We start from the raw sequence: 22,244 nt of genomic DNA on the forward strand, positions 1-22,244 counted from the left end.
TGCTATCCAGGACTGTTCTTCTGATTGCTGAAGAATGTAATTGATTCTTACATCCTCAAAAGGTTGCTTTATTTATTTATAACCTGGTTTTTTCCTTTCTACTAACCAATACCTCCTTTAAAAAAAATTTAAAAAAATCCACTAATGTCTCTGTTGCTGAAGTCATTTATCATTCTTACGGCTTTCTTCAGAACTGACTTCAGTTTCTCCTCATTTTTGCGAGTAGTTATATTTTGAAAACCAGCACTTCAAGCTTCAGCCTCTGTATCTGTTGTTTGTAGGAAACACGCAGCAAGTTAAGGGGCAGAGGAAGCCTCTCCTCCTGGCTCCCCAGTCACATTCTGCATTAATGGAAAAGCAGCCTCTATGTGTTCTTTGGTCCTTTGTTGTCTGGTAAGAGTTACACTAAGGAAACAGTTCTTGGTGCCATTTGAAAAAGTTTCTTTCCTTCACAGCCTGTTCTTGATTAAGTGAGACCTTTGTTCAGGACCAGTCCATCCAGCATGAGCTCCTTGGGGGCTGGGAAATTCTACCACTGCCTGGTGGCCATCTGATTTAAAAACGACAAACTACAAACTGGGTGACAATTCTACATACCTTTATTTTTAAATAGACTGGTACTTCCACTTACTTCATTTGGATGTTTCCTGATTGCAAACTATTTGGATAAAATTGCAGGATTAGACTCTAAAATGCAGGCCAACACCACTATGTGTTTGAATGGATTCCCACATTGTAAATATTTTTCAGACAATTTTAAGTTAAACTGTGTCTTATTTAAAGATTTTTGTGATTGCATTTCTAGTACAGGTTCTGTCAATACAGAATATTCAAAGGTGATGTGGTAGAGTAAAATTTGTTTTAAAGTCAGTATATGAGAATGTTTGTTTGTATTGTTTTAGTAACCACCAAAAGATGTGACAAGAAACTGAGCAAGAATATCAATGTGACAAGAGTCTTCAAGATTAATGTTTTAAAGGGTTTTCTTTACAATAATAACTAGAAATCTCAAAAGTATAAACCTGTGGCAGTTAGGCCTTTGAGAAATCACCTGGAATATTTAAAATGCTCAGTATATGACAAAATTTAGTAATATTTTATAGTTTAAAGGGCATTTCAAGTTAAGTATTTGTACTGTTAAAACAGTTTAAGATCCTGGGCATGCAAAACCTATTTGACTTCATTAAGGCTCTGCTGAGATACACTTTCATTCTGCAATCAAGGTAGTATTTTAGATGAGCCATCTTTTGATTAAGCCTGTCAGATGCTATGGCAGGTAACGCAGAAACATACAACCTCCCAAACCCTCCCGACAACAACAACAACAACAAAATCAAATCACGAAACAAAACTTCAGCTGAAGTAACAATTCTGCATTTTTTTTAATACCCTTAAGTGTGTTTGTGCAAACCAGAGTGCGATACCACACCAGGGCTGGTACGTATTAGCGGAATATTAAAATTCCGTGAATCCTCTGGGCTGTGGTTTGAAGTTGCCCCGTTTGTTTTCGTCCGTTCATCGGGCGGTCACCGTGCAGCCGCTTGGCTGTTCCCGCACCCCCTTGGGCACCGCAGCCCGGGGGATCCCCGTGTCCCAGCGCACCGCGACAGCCCCGCACCGAGCCAGCCGCCATCGCATCACCTCCCCTCGGCCTCTCCCTGCTCTACACCCCCCCCCCCACCTCGCCGTGGGAGGGAGGGAAGGATGGGGGGGGGGGGGGGTTAGTCCCGCTCGCCCGCGCTGGGCACCCATTAGCCCCAGCACTCCCGCTCCGCCGGGTCGGGCCGGCGGCTCCTGCCCGGGGAGGCCGGGCCTGCCAAGCCGCCCCCGCCCCGCGGCAAGGGTGAGGGCCGGCCGGGCGCCGCCGCGCCATGGCCGCTCCCTGCTACTTGGGCTGGGATTTCAGCACGCAGCAGGTACCGGGGCCGCCTCCCCCCGCCCCTCCCCTCCCCTCCTCTCTCTCTCTCTCGGCCGGCGGCGCCTGGGCGCAGGGCAGCGGGGCCGGGGGCCCGGCGGGGCCCGCCCTGCGCGGGGCTGAAGCGCGGGGGGGTGCGGGCGGCTGCACCCAGGCGGGCCTCGGGGAGCTGCGAGGGGGCAAGGCCCGGGCTGGGCCGCTGCCCTGCCGCTGTGCTGCCCCGCGGCACGGAAGGGGAAGAGGCCTTCCTCCTCCTCTGGCAGCGCTCATCGCCGCTCTTCCTCCTCCCAGCGCCGGTCTGGCATTGCAGGGTTTCCCCCGTTTACACCAGGGCCGGGCTGGGCGGTGCAGGGTGCTGTGCTCGGTGCCGAGGGTTCGTGCATGCCAGCAGCCGCCCACAGCTGATGGCAAAGAATTCCCGGTGCTAAATGTGATTTAAGGGTTCTGTGGGCCGCGGGCGCTGCATCTGCCCGGCTGTTCGTGTGCCTCCTTCCCTCCGCCTGCATCCTTCGTCCCTTTCTGTCCCATCTCTTGTCTGAAGCTGCAGGCTGCGTGCCCTGCCATGCCCTGCTTCCCGCTCCCTACGGACGCAGTTAATCCTGGCGAGGAGCGCTGTGTCCCGTCCGTACATGCGGACTGCACGGAGACCCCTCTGCCTGCGGTATCAGGCAGGCTGGGAGCTGGGATTTGCGCCCGAATCCAGATTTTCCGGTGTCCTCCTGCGAATCAAGATCAGTAGTGTTGTGAACCTGGATGCTCAGGTTGCTTCTTGAAATTCTCATTTGTCAGCTCAATCGGGTATTAACTACACTGTGAACAGAAACTGCCCAAGTTGTGCATAGGCCTGAATATATTTAAAATAGGCGTGTGAGCATAAGTCACTTCATTACGGCTGGGCTGAAGTTTGGGAACTTGAAAAGACACATCCAGGTTAGGTTGATCAAGTGTTTTTTAAGGGGCCATGCTGCAAGCAGAAAGCCAATTAAGCTGCAGTGGGTCAGAGCCAATTTTAAGCTAGTGTGGGGCACCAGGTTGGTAATGAGGTGTGCTAGTGCATAAATGACAGCCCTACATTAAGATGGCTAAAATAGGCACAGCTTTGTTATTTGAATACAACACTTTGAGATGACTTAGGCTTTGTAGTTCTTTTTTTTTTTTTTTTTTTTTTGTCTGTTCCTTTAGCAGTAGTTTGCAGTCTCTCCATTGTTGAAGTATGTGCAGAATGTGAGCTACCTTCTCGCTTTTCTTCTAGGTTGTTAATGTTTTTCTTCTGTACTAGGTGAATTTGAGTGCAGATAGAGGAGGAGAGGTTGTGGTATTCTTCTAGTTTGTGCTTACAAGAAAGCTCAGCTTTATGGAGTTAACCCGTTTGTGATGTTGTTTTCCATATGTTGCTCAGAATCCACTCGTGTAATACCCTCTGAGCTCTGCCAGGCTGGTAGGGTTTGATTTACTCACCATTTGGGGAGCAGGGAAGGTCCTCAAGGTATCCTAAAGGTCTGTTAGCTTCCTTGGTAAGATGTGGCAAAAAAGAAGGGTGGGGGGAAAGCATATGGCATCTTTAAGATACTATATTCTTTATGGAAATTGTAAAAATTGGTTACCATGATGCACACTACAAACCTGGTAACGTGTTTGCTGTTGTTTAGCATATGTCTGCATCTTGATCTTGTGCGATTAAGGAGAGAGAAAATGGTGGGGGAAAGGGAAGCAAACAAATATACATGTGCTGAATAGATGGCATGGTGGAAATTCACATAATAACTTGTTTAATGTAAAATTGTGTCCATACTTTCGGCAAGTGGTATGGATTGGGGTGATCTTTCCCATTTAATTTGTGGGAATTGAATTATTATAAGTTATCAGTGCTATTTAATTATTGTTAGTTTTTGTTAACATCCTGGTTTTTATCTTCTAGCTGAAAGTCATTGCTGTTGATGAACAGCTGAGAGTCATTTATGAGGATAATGTTCATTTTGACAAAGACCTTCCGGAATTTAAGTAAGGCTTTTAATATTTTATTTCGATAATATAATTTAGAACTTTGGAGATCAGGGTGGGGCAGCTGTTGCCCTGTTTGGTCTCATTGATAGGTGTGAAGGCATGGAAAAAGGTCATGCCATGTTCATGTTTCATACTTGGCAAAGGAAGTAGTTCTCTTGCCTTCCTTGGTATGTAAGTATGGCAAGAACTCCCAACAGGAAATAAATTTTAAAAATCTACTGCAAAGTGTTATCTATAAATAAACCTTTTTTTTTTTTTTTCTTTTGGGACTTCAGACTTGAGGACATGACTTTCTTTTTGGGGCACAGAAGTAAGCACTGCCTTTGTATCAGGGTGGAATGCTATGGTGACAGCGAGTGAAATGCGTGAGGGGAAATTCTAAAAGGCATTTGAAGACAAATTCAGTGGTTCCAAATCTCACAATAAGACATAGGATGACAGTATTTGTTTACTTCAGTTGATTTACGAATGTCATCCTTTGTGGTCGCAAGTTTCAGTGAAGTACATTTATTTACCTTATGGTTTAACAGCGGAAATTGTATTTAGTCTTCTAGGTTCAAGCTACTAATGGTGACAGTTGGGAAACTTAGAAATAACTATGAATTACATGGAGCCAATGAGCAGGGTCAGCACTGAAGTCTATTACGGATCTTGCTTCAGGATCAGAGCCTTTCCTTGCAAATTATTTGCTCTGCAATTGGGTCAAACATCTCTTACGTCACCTGCTGGGAGCTGGCTTTTACTTTTTCAGTTTTCAAACACTGGTCATATCCTTGCTCTTAACACAAAAGCGTGGCAAACTCTCTTTGTTTACTAATAAACTTGAGGAACTTTGCTTGACGGGGAAAAAAATGCTGAATTTACCAAGAGAAAATACTGTTTTTCTGTAGGACTCAAGGCGGAGTCTACATGCACAATGACAGACTGACGGTCACTTCTCCTGTGCTAATGTGGGTCAAGGTATGAACAAGCTTTATAGAGTTCAACTTCTTCCTCGCTGTTACTGAAATGGAGATGTATTCCAAGCAATAGTGAAACTCATCGTTCAGATCGACATAGTCCTTTTGCTTCTGTTCTGTTTCTTTTATTCTATGTCTTTGGTATGCAGGTGTTAATGTTATCAACAAACATAGTGGAAGTTGTTAATGTTTTGAGGTTTGTTTTGTTCGTTTCTTCACTCTCTACTATTATAGCATTGTATGTGTCATAAATCCTTTCCTGACTTTCCCTCATTTGAAAAAAAAGCTATTCTTTTTTCTTTGTCTTTTTGTTTCATATGCAAAAGGGGCAGCTGATGCTTTGCCTAGCTTAAATTTGTGTTTTTGAAGCATCCAGGTAACTTATGCTGGTTTTTTAGAATAAGCTTTACCAACCAATTGATGTCTCAACTGGTAAGTGGTTAAAGAGCAATTTATTCAGTGATTCCCAGTCACTTTGACTGGTGTTTATTTTGAAATACAACGTTCTTTTCTATTGTAAAAGAAGGCCTTCCTTGCTTCTGTGCAGGTTCTGTAACTTATTCTCACATGGTAGTATGTAAATTTGTCTTATTAATGTGATTTGAATAGTTCAGATATTTGAAAGGTTACAGAATCCCCAGCTGGTGATCCACGGTAGTTGACAAAGGTTTGGTAAATTTGCTTGCAGTTGGTCTTTTGAACCATAATGAACAGGAACAGTTGTAATAATTAAATTAATAATATTATAAAATAGGTATGTGATGTTTTTTGGGAAATTTTGAAGTCTTTTTGTCTTGTCCATTTGTCAAAATAGTCTGGGAAATGCTGATCTGAATGACGCTATATAAAGATAGGTTAGTTTTTGGTTTTTAACTTCAGGAAAATGTGGCAAGAACAAAATTCACCTAGGTGCTCAAAGTGCTGAATTTCACTTGAATTAGCCTTATATTAAAGAGACTGAGTTTTCAGCTGGGGGCAGTGGTGATATTGCGGATACCTACCATCTTGTAGGGTGGGGTGCAGCGTGCACCCCATTAAGATTTCATCAAGTCCAAAAGCAAGAACAGAAAAAGATAATCCTTCTTTGTGTCTGGCAGTCTTTAATTCATTAAAAAGTGCCTTTATAATGAATTTGAATTCTTTAGCTCTTGCCTCTTATTTAGGTTTCAAAGAATGGATCTTTGTGATTCAGGTTGTTTAAAAATCCTTTTTTTCTCTGTGTGATTCAACTTTTCTTTTATGGACTCTTTCTTAGTAAATTAATGCATGCAGCTTCTTGAGAAGTCCATAGTCATTAGCTAATTTTTCATTATCTGCCACTGAACTCTTCTCAGTGATGACCTGAATTTACTGTTTAATTCCAGAGATTGTGAGTATGCATAATTTGATAGCTCATTACAGTCATTCTTGATTCTCTTTGTTCTTGCAGGCTCTGGATATGATTTTGGAAAAGATGAAGTCTTCGGGCTTTAACTTCTCTCAAGTCAGAGCTTTGTCTGGTGCTGGCCAGGTTAGTTTATAAAGAAAAAAATCAGTCTTACTATATTTCTTCAACAGAGTATAAGGTATAGTGATAAATTGCACTTAAATAATTGTATTGCAGAAGACCGTAATGACATCAGGTAAGACCAAAGCTTCTGTATAAGCGTGCATTAAAAGACACATTCCTCAGGGGAACTTAAAACCTGAAGCACACAAAGCAGTCACTAGCAGGTAGTGGGGGTGGATGATGAGCTTTACAGTGGAGCTGTTTAGATCAGTGTAGTGCATAACTAGTTGGTTTCCTGTTCTTTAAATTCTTTGTGCATACAGGTTCTGAAATGACTGGGGTAATTTTGAATTTCAGCATATCCAGGTGTTTGTGGAAAGAAAAATAGTAGAAAAATAGTGAGGAGTGCTGTTTGCTAAAGTCATAGTAACATCCTGTTGAGCACTGTTTTTGTTGGCTACGATAGAGATCTGCCTAGGAACAAGAAAACCCAAATGATGATAGACTTTGATGCAGAAACAACAAAGATGCTACCGTGATTTAGCTTGTAGTGCATAATGCCTTTTTTTCTGAGATTTATAAAACCCATCCTGGCATTTAGTCAGTTAGCCAGTCTCCTAGTACTCTGGTGAAACAAGGAAGTCTTTTATAACCTTCAGAGATGATATTTGGGGTGAGGACAGCACCAAAGCAATAGCTAATTCTGACACATAAGGTTTAGGTTACTCGTCCCAGATATATCTGGGACTAATTAATCAAAACTCTTGCTTTGATCTCCATGTTTCATTGATTTCAGTTGAAAGTCTGAGCAAATTGTCTGAAAATCATAGCCAGTATCAAAGCTCTGATATGAATTCTTCAGTGCAACAGAAGTTTGGGACTGCCAAGTAACCCCAGTTTACTCAAGTGAAAAAAGGAAGTGCCTTTCCAGATTGCCCGTATTCCCTTTATTTTAACCATCCTCCAACAAGTTGGGGGTATCAACTTGGTGCTATATTCAGGTTCTTTCCGGTAGAACAGATTTCATTTAGATGCCCCCTTCCAACCCACATTGTCTCTCTCCCTTTCCTTTGAAGAACCTTGTCTTTATGCTGCAGATCACTGCGGAGGTGCACTGATGTGTCCCAAAGAAGGGACAAACTTGTCTCCATTGTCTGAAGGAACGGCAGAGAGATGTGAAACACAATCTGGATGACACTGTGGTCAAGTACTCTGTGCCCATGGGGTTCTGTGTGCACTTGGTGTCATCAGAACTATTAGTGGGTTGCTGGATGGTGCTTTGCAGTTTGCCTAGGGTGTCCTGCAGGTGCATAACTAGAGGTGCCTGGCTTGAGGAAGCTGCCTGAGAGATGGAGCTTAAATAACCTGCTCAGCATTATGCAGTCTGGTAGTGGTGACTGGGGCAGGAAAGTAACTGGAGAATCTGGGGGCTGTGCTGAAAGAGCACAGAGCTGACAGTCTTGACTGTGGAGCCCTGGCTCCAGCTCAGAGCCCTCAGAGAAGTATCTAATGCCATTAGCAGTATAATAATAGCTCCCAGTAGAAGTTGCAATAGTTCAAAATCATCATTGTCTCTTGACTCCTACATTGTCCGGTTTAGTGTATGCTTTGCTCAATCGTAGAGAGTCTTTTAATGAGGCACTTGATTTGAAAAGGTGCATTTTTTGGTCCTGGCTTGGAGAGAGTTCTCTGTCCCTTAGAGTTTGAAATTCAGATCAGGATACAGACTTCACAGCTTGGGAGGGCATCTCCAGCTTCTGTTTCTGTACTTTCTACAGCAACATGGGAGTGTGTACTGGAAAAAAGGAAGCATCCGAACTTTAAAGAGTGCATCATCTGAGCTGCCTTTACATCAGTCACTAAAGGTAATGTGCATAAAAAGAGCTCTGAAGGGAAAGCTGCACTGTCCTTTTTCTGAGCACATCGCTTTTCTCTCCTTGCAAACCTTTTCTATAGTTTGGATGAATTGCATGCCCCTGCAGCATAAAGTGAAATGCACTGGTTATTCCTTGAGCTCCAGGGCTTTTGACAATTCCTTTTCTCCTCAGTGACAGTATATACTGCTTTAAAAGCTTACAGGTGCTAGTGGGTATCCCAGAATCTTTTGGTATCAGAGTAACAGCCTGTTTGTTCTTTTAGGAAACACAGTATTCTGTAAACAACCTGCAAATGTTTTACATTTTAAAAATATATTTGTATTAACAAAAAATTGTGGTGAAAAATGCTATTGTACCTGAATTTCCTTGCAGTGCTTGCGATTTCATTAGGTAATACTAAAAAAAAACCTTAAACCCAACCAGTTTACACTTAAGTGGGAAAGGATGGAAGTGTAATATGCAGTGGATACAAACTCCTAACAAGTACATTGTTGAACCTCAACATTTTGTGTATGTGAATTTGTGTAGTTGGCAAGTTTTGAACATAGGCTTGATAAACTTTTATAAAGAAAAGTAGAGAGGAATCAACTTTCCCCTTGAAGACCTTTACCTTCCTTACTTCAAGATCAGAAAGGACAGTTGTGTTTTCAAAGGGAGACATTTGAGTAACTGATCTGTTAATTAATTTTGGAAATACCTCATCTGTGCAAGACTCACAGAATTAAAATGCTCTCTGGTGGTGTACTAAGCGTCAGTTGCATTTCCAAATAGTTAAGCGAGTCATTAAAGAGAAATCTGTTAGTAGAGCTGTGAAAAGATGATCTGATTGTTTAGAGAGGAGTTCTGGGGCTAAACCTGTGTAAAAGGGCCTGGGGCTTTGGCTACCAAAGGAGTGTACTGAGACATGGTGCTGCAGGGTATGTCAGGTAACAGCAGCAAAAGCTGGTTGCTTCCCTCTGGTGCGAAGTTTGGGTTAAACGTTTCACCACTGACCAACATGCTGCCCAATAGCCACTTCCCTGTAATTATCGAGAGGAGAGCGGAAGGCACGTCAGAGAACCGAGCTGTGAGCTGAGACGTACGTCTGCTGTATTGCTGTTACTCTAGCAGGGACTTCTTGGAGATCAGACTTGCTAATAAAGGATATTGTTCGTTGCAGGCTTGTTTTTCTGTCAGTAACAGCCCCGTCTGGATGGACTCCAGCACAGCTTCCCAGTGCAGCGCTCTGGAGAAAGCCGTGGGGGGAGCCCAGCACCTGGCGAGTATCACTGGTTCTCGAGCCTATGAGGTGAGGGGCGGATGGGAAGAAAGTCCTCAGCGGAGTCTTGTGGTAGAAACAATTCTGCGATTACGGTGGTACTGCAGCAGATAACGATCAGCCCTTAACTGTGAAAGGGTTTTTGAAGAAACTCCCAACAGTACTGTACTTTGCAGGAATCTTGCAAAGGAAGAGTGGAAATTTTAAAGTGAAATTAGGCAAACATTGGAAATCTTGCTGCAGGAAGGAGCTGGGGTGACCTGTTGCATTTGGCCACTGGTTCCAAAATCCAGCGTTTGGTGCCCGTGCCTACAGTCTCAGGGCCTGGTTCTCCCCGGGAACTCCTGTGCAGCCACGTTTCCGTTGGGATGGCAGTCCAGTTTGTGTTACAGGTTTACTTGGAGTTATGACACCCTTGTTTGTTGATCACTTCTGCCATTAAAAGATTGGCCTTTTAGTGTTCCCTGAAGGCTGACAAGCAGCTGTTGACCTAAGAGAAGTGTTTCAGAAGTTTGGGACACTATCAGAGAGTACTCTGTCACTTGTCTGCTCTTCCTGACGCTTCCTCTTGCAACTGTGGCAGCGAGTTATGGAGTGGGAGCAGGGCTGCCTTCCAGGCATCTCGGCAGCTGGCTGCTCTTGCCCTTGGTTCAGCAGAGTAAGGCTCTAACCTCCCAAATTGCTCATTCTGTTTTTAATTGTCATGCAAGATTTATGGCCAGTGTTGGAATCAGACTTTGCATACCACTAACACTTTGTTTTTAACTTGCTAAAGGTTAAGGTATCAGTGTTAGAAGTATTTTGTTATTTGGTATAATAATGGATGAAAAATAATTATTCTTACAACTCTTGTTAGCCTGGGCTGGAGTTGCTTCTTTGAGTAGGAATCTTCCTGCTTTGCTCCCAATTCACCTGCCTCATGGAGAGGCACACAGGTTGGGTAGCTTGAACCTTTTCAAGGATTTGAAGGCGGCGTTTGAATTGTTCTTGTTCTTGTGCACAGAGTAAGTGTGATTCGTTCCATTGAACTGTCACTTCTGAAGTGTAAATTATGGATAGTAATGCTTTTTTTTTTTTTTTTTTCCAAAAGGTGAGCAAAATTCTCATAATGTGCCTATGTGTTATAGCCTGTTTAGTGCAGATGGCCTGCTGTGCACTGACTTTCATCATGCGTCAGGCAAATTAAATATCCAAAGTGCAATGTACTGAACTCATTACACAGAGTTAATGATTATTGACTCCATTTAGGGTTTGTGTTTCTAAGCATTTGCATTTCTTTCTCAGCGTTTTACAGGAAACCAGATAGCAAAGATTTACAGCCAGAATCCTGAGGTCTACATGCAAACTGAGGTTGGCTCCGCTTCAATACACTTATTGGAAAACACAGTTGAAAATCTTTTAAAATTAATTCTGTGGGGATGTTTTTACAGACTTTTTTACTAAAGAGCATTTTGATTCTTGTGTTTGATTTTAAGATTAAAATTGAACCTTCCATTATTTTATTTTATTTTTTGATTTATTAAATTATTAGTCCTTAGCTGGGTAAAAGTCGGGCGTCTGTTCTTTCTTGAGTGTTATATTTACCACAGCAGGCTCCATTGAATCTTACCTTTGTGGAAAAAGTTTTAAAAAACAGACTTGCATTTTGGTGGTAATAAATTGTATTTACAGCTGTTTGAACACGAGTGGGTAATTAAGCAGACAGTTGAAGGTTTCGTACTTAGAACTGGCCATTTGCACGCAGAAATGTGATCGCTTTGCCATGCGAAGCCAGCATCCGTGCGGTTGTGTGTAGGAAAGAAACTGCAATCGATTCTAAACTTTTTTTTCATAGTTTTTTCCTTGAGGAGCTACTTTGATTCTGTTATTACAAAATCATTGCATTGTGTGGTTGGTTTCCTTCTGGTTTTTAATTTTCAGAAATCAGCTTGCAATTCCATTGTTGTTTCAGTTTGTTGAGTCTGCATCTAGTTGTGACTGAAATGCCGTAGTTTAAAGCAAGGTGAAAACTCCATGCAAATATGATGTGAAAGGTGAAAACTCCAAATATGATGTAAATGAGAGAAGGACTCATGTCCTGTGATTAGAATATGCCAAACATCCAGACCCATGAAGTCAGGCTGCTCCTGGTTTTGTATCACTGCCGTTCTTCATAGCATTGACCATAAATTTTTTGTGTTTTTTAAAATCTGACCCCTGCATGAAACAGTTAATTTCCTGGGGAAGTGAGTTGCAAAGTTGACTCTGTTATTTTGTGGAAGAATGCTTCACTTTTAATATTTTTTTTCTTTCTTAGTAATAGTCTTTATGCTAGTAAGGTATGGGATGAAGCAGAGCACTAATACAGTCTGATCATAAGCTTAAGGCTAAATTTAGGGAAAGACGTGTTAATGGGGGGGGTGGAAAGTGCATCTGTGGAACTGAGAGCTAGTCAGCCCAATTTCAGACTTTGAAGACTCGTTGCATTGACGGCACATTTTAGCAGTAAAGCATATGCAGGATTTGTGTTCAAGCATGAAATATCTCTGTGCCAGAGTTGCTCTTGGGGACCCTGAGGAAGCACTTAGCAGCTCCACAGTCTCGATGACATGTGGAAGGTGGATGTTTTTCCTTCTGTAGGTCAGCTTGCTAAACTGGCTGATGCACAGTTTAACTTCATCCTTTTCCTTCCATTTCAGGCAGCTAGTGCCCACTGGGCCACCGCAGAAGGTAGGCCTTCGTTATCTAAGCACAATATGATATATTCTTGAGAAGAGACGCATGAGAGCAAGTGCATCATTAAGTTTCCTGGCCGTTGTAACCAACTCTTAGAGCTCTGGCTATAGTCCGTCTTTGAATGCTGTGTGAAGCAGTGGTTTTGTGATCTTTAGTGAAAAACCTGTCACTGCTGGCTCACTTGACCAGTAGAGATTTGATCCTGATTAGTTGTTGGCTGATGATCATATTTCTTCTGAATTAGTTGGGGCACACAATAAGGAATTTGTCATCTTTTATGACAGCTTCTTGGGAACAGATAATACTTGATCATGCAGAAAGCTTGGCGGTAGCTGGTTAACTTGGTAGTTTGTGTAGTAGATTTGAAGTGGAAGCAACATTGTGTTGGATCAGAGTGTTGTGTCATGTGGCTGGGGCATTTTTGGGCCAGTATTAGAAGCCCTACAGCTGGATTTAATGCATTGTTCGAACATACACCAAGGCAGAGCTGCAGGTAGTTGTTCAGTTCAAAGCCGAGGATTAAGCTCCTGGGAGTAATTCGTGAGAGGTGTGGGATCCTAGCTGGGAGGAAGGTAGGAGTTCACATAAAGGTGCTAGCAGAGCCTTGCCAGAGCTGCTAAAAAGCTGATAGACATGTGCTCTGGATGGACCAGTGTATAGTTTGTGGACATTTCCCCTGTTGTCAACATACAGGTGGTTTTGTGGGGGATTTTTTGTTTGTTTTTGTTTTTTCCTTAGTGTTTTTCCTTGAAATGAGATTCTGTGATACACCAAAGGTGTGAATTAATTCATGATAACATAGAGTATGCTGATATACTAGGTGTACTTTGCATGTTTCAGAATGCAGAGCTATTAACAGCTTTTATCAACCCTTTAGATTGGTATCTGCCGTATCACTTAGACTGCAAGAGAACTGAGTAATCCTTCTAGGTGTATTTTTGTGTGCTTTCTGTGCCTAACATTAAGCATCTATTAACATTTGCTGCTTCCAATTACTTAATTAATTACTTTCTTTGAAGTGAATACTGATGGGACTCGCTATCTCACACTTGTTCTTTCAGAGGATCTCTTTGGTTAGCAGTTTTGCAGCTTCCCTTTTCCTAGGAGCTTATGCACCCATTGATTACAGTGACGGTAAGTGTCTGGGCTTTTCTCCTAGTAACAATTGAACATAGAGATTTTCCTTTCCATCCCCATCTTACATAAAAGGGGGACAAGGTTGCTGCTATTTATTTACAGTCTTTAAACTTTAATGACAAGTATATTAGATTTTAAGCTAAGTTACACTTTTCAATTTGTTGCACTCTTGATAGTGCTGTCAGCCGTGCCTATTTATCTCCATTTCTATAAAACAGACCCACAGAAAATATTCGTAAACGGAATTGTACCTTTTTTCATTACTTGATGTATAAAGGAATGTTGAAATATCTGTTTAAAATGACGAAAAACGTTTTGTTAAGCTAGACTTCATAGTTCTTATATTTGTTCTTTGGTTTTGCTAGTTTAGCTCTGAGTTGCACAGGATGTGAACAAGATGTATATTGTGATTATTTTTCCCCCCACCTAACTGGAGTATGAATCTACAACAGAAATATCTTTTCAAAATGAACCAGAGAAAAAAGCATAAACCAAGCAAAAAAAAAAATCCTAAACTCAGTTTAAAAAAAAAAAAAAATCTTCCGTATCTGTCTATTCGTTGTAACAAAGACAAAAAAGTGACAAGGCTAGTGTCTGTCTTTTCTGTTGGGTGTTATCTCAGTTATCCAGCTTTTAAATGGCAATTTAAAATGGCAATTACAAAGGAAACCATTTTCCTGGGAGCTGTGCTGTTATTTCTAAATAGCATTTTTGATTCCTGCTCTGAAACTAAGAGAAGATATATTTCAGAGCTGAAAGGTTAGATAACAAGGCTCTCTAACGAATTTTTGCATTATAGAACCGTAGTTGACACCCATGTGTTAAGACCAGCTCATTTTTTCTCCTTGGCTGTTCCATCAAAGCTCTCAGGAAAAGGCAAGACACCCCAATTTTAGCTAATGGACAACTTATTTGGTATCAGATCTCCCAGTTATACTTGAGACCTTAAAAATCATGAGGCAATCCATGCTTATTTTGCAGCAGTTGCGAGATTATTACATCTATCTTCTGGTCCTGTTCTGTCAGCCATGCATTTTCACAGCTGAATTTCATTTTTTTTTGCGTATTATTGGCAACAATACCTCTTCGGAGAGTTGCACTTTGCTCCTCAGTAGGCCCAAATGCTGAGCCCTTCAGCTGCTCAGCAACCCCCAGAACTAGCTCCCTGTACTGTATTTCAAAGAGAGATGGTGTGATCTTCAAGGCACTTTTTCAGATAAAGATATACATTGATTTTTTATTTTTCAATGGGAGTGAAGTATTAATTTTGATTCAACTATAAGCATTAAAAAAAAATTCTTGCTTTTGGGTTTCGGTTGTGTTTTGTTAATGTTACCTCTGCCTTTTCTACTTGGAAGCAAGTGGGTGAAAGCTGTGCTTCTTCAATTTCAGAACATGAAAATCTCAGTGTTTGACTGAAACCCGAAACATTTTAAACTAAAGAAAATGAAAATTTGCTTCATTGGAAAATTTTCTTTGAAAATGTATTGTATTTTTCAAACAGCTCTAGGAGAGCCTGTTCTGTTACACCTCTGGATATTTATGGAACTTGAATAAATGTTATCTACTGTTCAGAGCATGTAAGATTATTAAATCTTTGTGTGAAAAAAGATAAGAGAACTAAGCAGGATGTTACAGTTCTCTTTACAAGAAAAGATTTTTTGGCATTGTAAGCTATATTTTGTCTTGTTTGTTCCTTTCTTCTGTTGACATAATGAGAGAGAATTCTAATTCCAGTAATAAAATATAATTATAAAGTAGGCTGTAGTTATTTGGATCCAGCTGAAAAACTTGTTTTCTTGTCATTTACCATTTCTTGCAATTCACTTGATCTTTTATGCTGCACCTGTATTTTGTAGTTTAAAATGCATCTCTCAAAATAATGTTCAGATAATAGACCTATTCTTCATTTCTGTAGGTTTAACTTCAGGTCATATCGTCTTTAAAAGACCCTGTCGAATTGTTTAGCTCTGCACAGTAACTTATCTCTCTAAATTTGCAGGTTATTGTAGGAAATGTGCTATTCAGTTTCAGGTTGTTTTTTTTTTTTTTTTTCTTTTTAAAGGTCCAATCTCCTAAGGTTCAAATCACTCCTTGTGAATGGCTGAGCACCCTGGGTGATTGATTTAAAAAAAATCAAATTACATTCTAGTGGAATGAAGAATGATTTTCATTTATATTGTGCAGATGTCAAAAGTAAGATACATTTGGAACCTAAACAACTTGAACACTTGAGGCATTGTTTCTTTTAGAAGACACCTTAAAGAACAGCAATTCAGCTCTTGACCTAGAGAAGCTTTATCTTTTGAAATGCTTTTCTAAGAGCCTTAGGCAAATCATAGCTTAGCATACTTATTTTTGTTGTTCTATCAAACAAGGATGCTTTGAACTGAAGCCTTTTCAAAAGGAAGCGTGGTGGGCTGAATTTACTCCTCATGTAGCCTGCGTGGTGTCAGCAGAGTTACGCTGCTTATGATTTTAGCTCACTGAAAAGACAATCCAGAGTGCTGTAGTACAGATGCACTGAAGTGTTTATGAATGTCTGCAAATGCTGATCTTTAGTTTGGTGATTAATCAAACGTTGCAGACTAACTGGTTTTGTCTTTGTAATGCAAGTGTTTGTTCCTGCCCTCCCCCCCAGTGTTGAAGCACTTACACTTCTGTATATGTAGAAAATACTAGCAGGTCCTGGTTGTGCTCCTTGTCATTTTGTGTTATTGCAGTGAAATACTGAATCCTGTTCATCCACGTATTGGCCCTTTCCTCGGTCCTTACTAGACCATGGCCATGGCTGTTGACCTTCATTGCTGATAGGGTATCCATTTGGAGTGACAAGTTGAAGGGCTGCCTTTTTTTTTTTTTTTTTCCCTGCTTAATTCTCAGATTATTACTTATTTTAGATGTTCAGCTTCGTGGCGTAGATCGTGACTAGAGGTGCTTGAGTTAGGAACTCACTGTGCGTCACTCCTCATATAATCAACAGAGAAAGAGAAGCGGTTCCAGGGAGCATTCGGTTCTGGTTTTGATTTTCCGCTGACTGGAGATTCTCATGCAAGGGCCCACAGTTGGATAGGATGAATCCAGGCCAACAGATTAATAGTCCTTGTGAAATAGTTGTTTCACATCTTTTAAATGAGTTTCTGAGGGCGGGGTAATTTAGCTCATCTTTCTTTTCTCAGGGCATATTAAAGTTGTTGTGCCACTATATCTACCAGTCAATAAACTGAAGTGTTGTTTCTGTATAATAAAAACGTAGATCTTTTCAGTTATAAAGGTTAGTGTTTTCCCTGTTTTATACAGGAAAGGTTGGAGGCTGCCCTTATGTCTTGCAAAATTGCATTGGGGGATACTGGTTAAATGTTTCTCTAGGCTTGTGGGGAGGGGAAAGGATTTTTTCCAAAAAACCATGGAAAACAACTACTAACCTTTCTGTAGTAAAATTCCTAATTTAAAGATTCTGTTGCTCACTGATTAATTTAGCGAAGAGGTTCTTGCCCTTTTAAATTAGGGACTTTTCCAGGAAAATGTATAGAATTACATATTTCCTCATAGAAAGCCTTGTGCCTGAGAGCTTGGGACATGAGGCTGCTCACAACCTCTGCCTCTGGGAAGTGCAGACAGGGATGCTGGGCTCGGTTTACACCTGGGAGGACTCAGTTTACCCCTGGAAGGAGGGGATGGCTAGATTGAAGAGTGGTACCACGTAGAGAACTGAGAGAAGCTGGAGTAAATCTTGCCATCTTTCCTTTTCTGTGGGTGGTAGCGAATTTGACAGCAGCGAAGGGAAATGCACCTTTTGCCTGTGGGAGGTGTGTTGCACTTTTGTCAAATTCCTGCTGTTGCATCATAGGCCAAATAAACCAGTGCATAATTTGTTAAGTGTGTTTAATTTGCCTGAAATGGGTTTGATTGATTTTAATACATTCAATTTTTGTTATGTTATTAATTATAATCCAAATATCCTACTGTTTGGCTTGGGTTATTCCAGTGTCCCAGCTGGAGTGTGCAACACTTTCTGTTTACAACACTGTGTGAAGCACTAGGTCCAGACCTTGTTGATAGTGCTTAGGATTGGACTGCATGAATATATATTTTATTTATAAATGTTATTAAACTCATTATTAAGCCTATGTGAAAAAGGCTGCTGGGAGTTGATAGGGTGGGCTCATTTGTGCGTGTGTAACCAGCAGTAGCATATGGGCAGGGAGTGTGTTGCAGGCGTGCGCCCTTCTTCAGAATAAGAGCACTGCTAGAACCTTGTGTTGTGCTGCTGAGATGTGGGTTGCATCCTTTCTCTTCTGCTGTGCCCCAGCCTCACGAGCACAGTCTTGTTCCACAGACGCTGCATGTGGGGTCAACTTCACCATCTTTGTGTTTTTAAAAAGCTTAAAGATGTTCTGAATGGAAGCAAATGTCAGGTTTTCCATTGTGCTCAGCTGAGAATGTGGCTGTGTTTCTGAGATAAATAGGTCGTGGGCTAAATGGTCTTTGAAACGAAAATGTTGTTAATCTAGAATAAGACTAATATGTCCCTGAACAGTACTAACCAGAAGCACATGCAGATTTTCAAGTTGGCTGAAATGTGCAATTAAAGACATCTTAGAAGCATAAGCAAGGGCTGTGGAGTGCTCAGTGTGTTATGTAGATTCAGCCACTAACCAACTTCAGGTAACTTTTAAACCAGCAATAAAACAGTGAGGAAAAAGCAGCGAGAAGCCAAACCTAAACTGCACAGGCCTTCCTCAGATCTAGTGATAGTACTGGTGAGGAAATAAGTGACCAAATCAGTTATCTAGGCTTTTGCAACCCCTAATTCAGTCCACAGATTCTAGACTTTAGAGGTGTTGCATACTTGCAGGAGTTGCAGATTTCAGTTGGGCTGTTCAGCGTTTCTGAAAACCATGACTTTGGTATTCCAAGCTGGGCTCTCCAAACTAGCCTCAAAACTAGAGGCTACATTTGAAAATTTGTTTTTTCTTGGACTCTTAAGCCTTTGTTTTGTCGTCTCTGAAGAAAGAAACATTGCTGTGGAGGAAGATTAGTCGACATGGATTTAGATGTTTATATGATACTCAAAGGTAGGAGTAGTGTAAAGCCATACCACTTGGGGGGAAATTCTTCATTGTTAGGTCTCAGGTGAGCAACGCACCTTCAAGTGACATTGCTACATCGCCTTTGGATACTTGGGTTGAAGTCTTTGTCTAAGGTGGAAGGTTTGGGGAGGAGCTGATGGGGAGGCATTCATGTTCTTCTTTTTGCTTTTAATTTGGGAATAACTGAATTGTCTAGTGCATTGAGCATCAGAGAAGCCTTTCTGCTACCTTTACAGGTGAAAGCTGTCCAGAAGCTGAATTATCAATATCCTTTATGCTTAGAAGAGTGGAAACCATTTTCTTTGAATGTAAAACATGAATTTGTAAATTTTCTGTTGCCTGTAACGAGGTGGAATTTTCCGACAGAGTACTGTCTTCTGTTTAATGATGCATGCTTCCTGTTTTGATCTGTCTTGTAGGTTCTGGTATGAATTTGCTGCAGATTTGGGAAAAGGTGTGGTCAGTGTCCTGCCTTGATGCTTGTGCTCCTGGATTAGAGGAGAAACTAGGATGCCCTGTGCCATCCCATTCAGTCCTGGTATGTGCTGGTCTAGAAGAATTGTAAGGAACAAATAGGGCTTTGTGCTGAGAGTTCTGCTTATGGCACTTCCTTGGTGTGTATTTGTGTGTGCGCAGTTATCCTCAGAGCTACGCTGCTTGATTTAGTATTTCCAGGTGTGTTGTGGATGTGTATGCCAGAGCAGAAACAGAGATCTTGGAAAGCTGCGAGCTGGCGCCTGTTGTAGCTTTCATCGTTGATCTCCTTGGCTTGTTGCACACCCTGGGCTATGATGAGAAAAGTTTTGGTAGGTGCTCCAGTGATGAGAATCTTTGGGATCCCCTCCCATGCCCACAAGCACCTGGTCATGGCAGAACTGTGCACAGTATTTATTAGTGCAGAAACAGAACCCAACATTTGTGTTTCTTGACAGAGACCTTGTTTTAAACTGTTTGTAGAGTTAATAAGGTAATCTTTGTGAATAATGTGGGATATTTAAAGCTTCTCAGTTCACATAGCATAATGGTGAATTCAAATCAAGCTGCCCATCTCTTAAAGGCAATTAATTTAGTCTTACAACCCAACACAAAAAGAACCATTGCTTTAGCTGGTGCACATGTAAGACAGCGTAGATACCCATGACCTGATCCCTCTGAATTCAGCGCTGATCTGCCGTAGTGGAGAGGAACATATTAAAAAATCCTTATAGGTGTCCTTGTATTTTTTACAGATTTTTTTTTTCCTGTTTTTTCTCTGTGGCTATCATATGTGACTTAAAAGAATGCAGTTCTTGACCCCTAAAATAATAGGGATCATATTTCAGCATTTGATGTTGTGATGTATATTAATGTTGTGTTTCCTCTTAGGTTTGCATTGAATTTCTAATTTGTATGTATTAATATTCATGTACATGTGCAAAACAGGTGGATGTGTTTATGTTACTTGATGTGAATAACTGGAGAAAGACCCAAAGCTAAAAAGCTACTATTTACTATATACTGCCATTTCAAAATCTAATCTGAGGGTATTTCTGTGAGTTTCTCAACAACAAAAAAATTGGGTTAAAAATATTTAAATTATTCGTTCATACCTTAAATACACAGAAATTATTACTGTAGCTGCTCTGGGGTTTTTCAGTTCTATGTTACAACACATTGTGTCACAAATTGCAAGATTACTTTCGATTTTTGAGCTTTTTTCCCTCTCTTTCTCTTTCTTTCCTTAGGGGCCCATTTCTCCGTATTATAGTCAGCGTTATGGGTTTAGCCCAGACTGTAAAATAGTAGCATTTACAGGAGACAATCCAGGTGAGATGATTAAATGTATAAGATTCAGTGAATATGATTATGCACATACTAAAATTCTAAATCAATCTCATTGATTCTCAGATGTTCCCTATGCAGTGAAAGAATATTGTGTTTATCAGCATTAATACATTTTTCCAACAGCCTCCCATCACTGGTTCTTCTGAGATATAGACATCTTGGGTAAGCTAGGTATGACAAATGAATTCTCTTTTGTCTAGTAATTAGAAGCAACTTCATTTGCCTCTTGATAACTTCAGTTTTGGTTTGCCTGCCCCTAAGAAACTATTCTTTCTATGAACTGCTAACATTTTAACTTAGAAAATATGAATTAAAAAATTGCTGTTGTATCTTTCCAAGCAAAAAAGTGGAGATGGACCTCCTAGGCTTTCTCTAAGGATTAGAGCTGTCCTTTTGGCAGACTGCTAGATCTCAGTTTAAGGGAAGGTGTTAATTTAGGGTCAGTTTTTTCAATCGTGGAGACTGTTTCAGTGTAGAGCAAATTTGTCTGTTTCTGAAGACTGTGAAAATAAAATACTTATTCCTATTACAGTAGCATATGCAGGTTTGAATCGAGATGGAGGCTTCATCATGGTATATTTTGCATTCATATTCTGGGAGACAGTTAAACTCTGCATTTCCCAAAAGTCCAATTTTCTTCTAGAGATTCAAATCCAGGTTAGTCCAATAAATATGTGAGTGGTCTGATGTAAGTGGGAGTGTTTTTCCTTAAAATGTGTTGTTAAGTAAGGGTCCACTGTATTTCAAAGCTGAATACATAAAACATTAGAGAATCATGCAGTTCCACAGTCTTGTCTCGAGCACTTTGGTTAAAAATCACCCCTTCGCCCAAATGCTTTGCCCATCTTTTACAGTGTACAGGCCAAGGCCATCGTGAGCATATTTGCCATTTATATTGTACTTTGAGATGGTGAATGCGATGTGTTATGATGTCTTGTGCTATAATTCAGTCAAACAAGTAACTTTATATCTGGTATTCTGACTTTTTGCTTTCAGCATCATTGGCAGGGATGAGACTTCAAGAAGGAGATATTGCAGTAAGTCAAAACATACTCCTGAAAACTGTCCGTATCCCTGAATAAACGAAATACATGAAATTGTAAAATAGCTGGAGGTTATCATATTGTATGATTCTATGCTCAGTTAAATTTATCTGCTAGTGTTGATTTTCTGTTTATTGGCTTCACGCTTGTTTTATTTCTATCAATCTGTAAGCTGCCTGAAAGGTTTTAAGTAAACTCTTGTAACTATTTTTAACTAATACTCCAGACATTAAAACTAATGCTCCAGACATTAAAACCTAAGTCTCCATCTAGTGTGTATTTCACTGGCGTGACAACCTAACTCAGAGCTAGCTTCAACACGAATCCAATTGACTTAATGTGTAATTTAAAAACAATTAGTGGTAATAACAAATGGTTTTAATTTAATTTCTGTATTGCTTTCCATGCACATTGTGATAACACTTCAATTATTTTTTTTTTTCCCCTCCAGATTAGCCTTGGCACAAGTGACACATTGTTTCTATGGATCCAAGAACCAACTCCTGCCTTAGAAGGTCATATTCTCTGCAATCCTGTTGATTCTCAAACATACATGGCACTTTTATGGTAATATAATTTATTTTTTGTACATCTGGGATCAATAACAAATATTTCTTTCTCTATGTTAAGTGTTTTTTATTTCTTTTGCAAAATGGTAATGAACAGAACACGCAGCATTCTGTATGGTATATGGCAATCTGCTGCTGAAACATTTGCATCAACATTATAGCATTCCTATTGTTTAATTTGAGTCACTTGAACTGCAGAGTTGTGGAGGATAAATTCTCATGGCAGGAAAAGGCTGAAATTAATTTTTACGTATACATAGAGCCAGTCCACTGTGAATCTAAGGTAATACACTTAATGTACAGGAATAATCACCTTCTGAAATACAATGAAGTGAGATGTCAGAAGCTTGACCAGGGTGTA

General features: G+C 40.5%; 1 protein-coding gene across 2 annotated transcripts in view; it reads left to right on the forward strand.

The window, feature by feature from the left end:
- Positions 1-1,871: 1,871 nt before the first annotated feature.
- Positions 1,872-22,244, forward strand: part of XYLB (xylulokinase) — an 82,934-nt gene continuing 62,561 nt past the window's right edge. Inside the window, exons 1-12 of one of the 2 annotated variants that reach the window (XM_086466758.1) lie at positions 1,872-1,916; positions 3,834-3,916; positions 4,810-4,879; positions 6,308-6,388; positions 8,146-8,232; positions 9,404-9,532; positions 10,787-10,852; positions 13,279-13,351; positions 18,867-18,985; positions 20,172-20,253; positions 21,268-21,308; positions 21,766-21,881. In XM_086466758.1, coding sequence (XP_086322884.1) covers positions 1,872-1,916; positions 3,834-3,916; positions 4,810-4,879; positions 6,308-6,388; positions 8,146-8,232; positions 9,404-9,532; positions 10,787-10,852; positions 13,279-13,351; positions 18,867-18,985; positions 20,172-20,253; positions 21,268-21,308; positions 21,766-21,881 — 992 coding nt within the window. Of the gene's footprint in view, positions 1,917-3,289; positions 3,350-3,833; positions 3,917-4,809; positions 4,880-6,307; positions 6,389-8,145; positions 8,233-9,403; positions 9,533-10,786; positions 10,853-13,278; positions 13,352-18,866; positions 18,986-20,171; positions 20,254-21,267; positions 21,309-21,765; positions 21,882-22,244 lie in introns of those variants that run through there. The other variant, XM_086466757.1, reaches the window with a different exon arrangement.

The sequence above is a fragment of the Leptosomus discolor genome, chromosome 6 (assembly GCF_034619465.1).
Source record: "Leptosomus discolor isolate bLepDis1 chromosome 6, bLepDis1.hap2, whole genome shotgun sequence".
Taxonomy (NCBI): domain Eukaryota; kingdom Metazoa; phylum Chordata; class Aves; order Leptosomiformes; family Leptosomidae; genus Leptosomus; species Leptosomus discolor.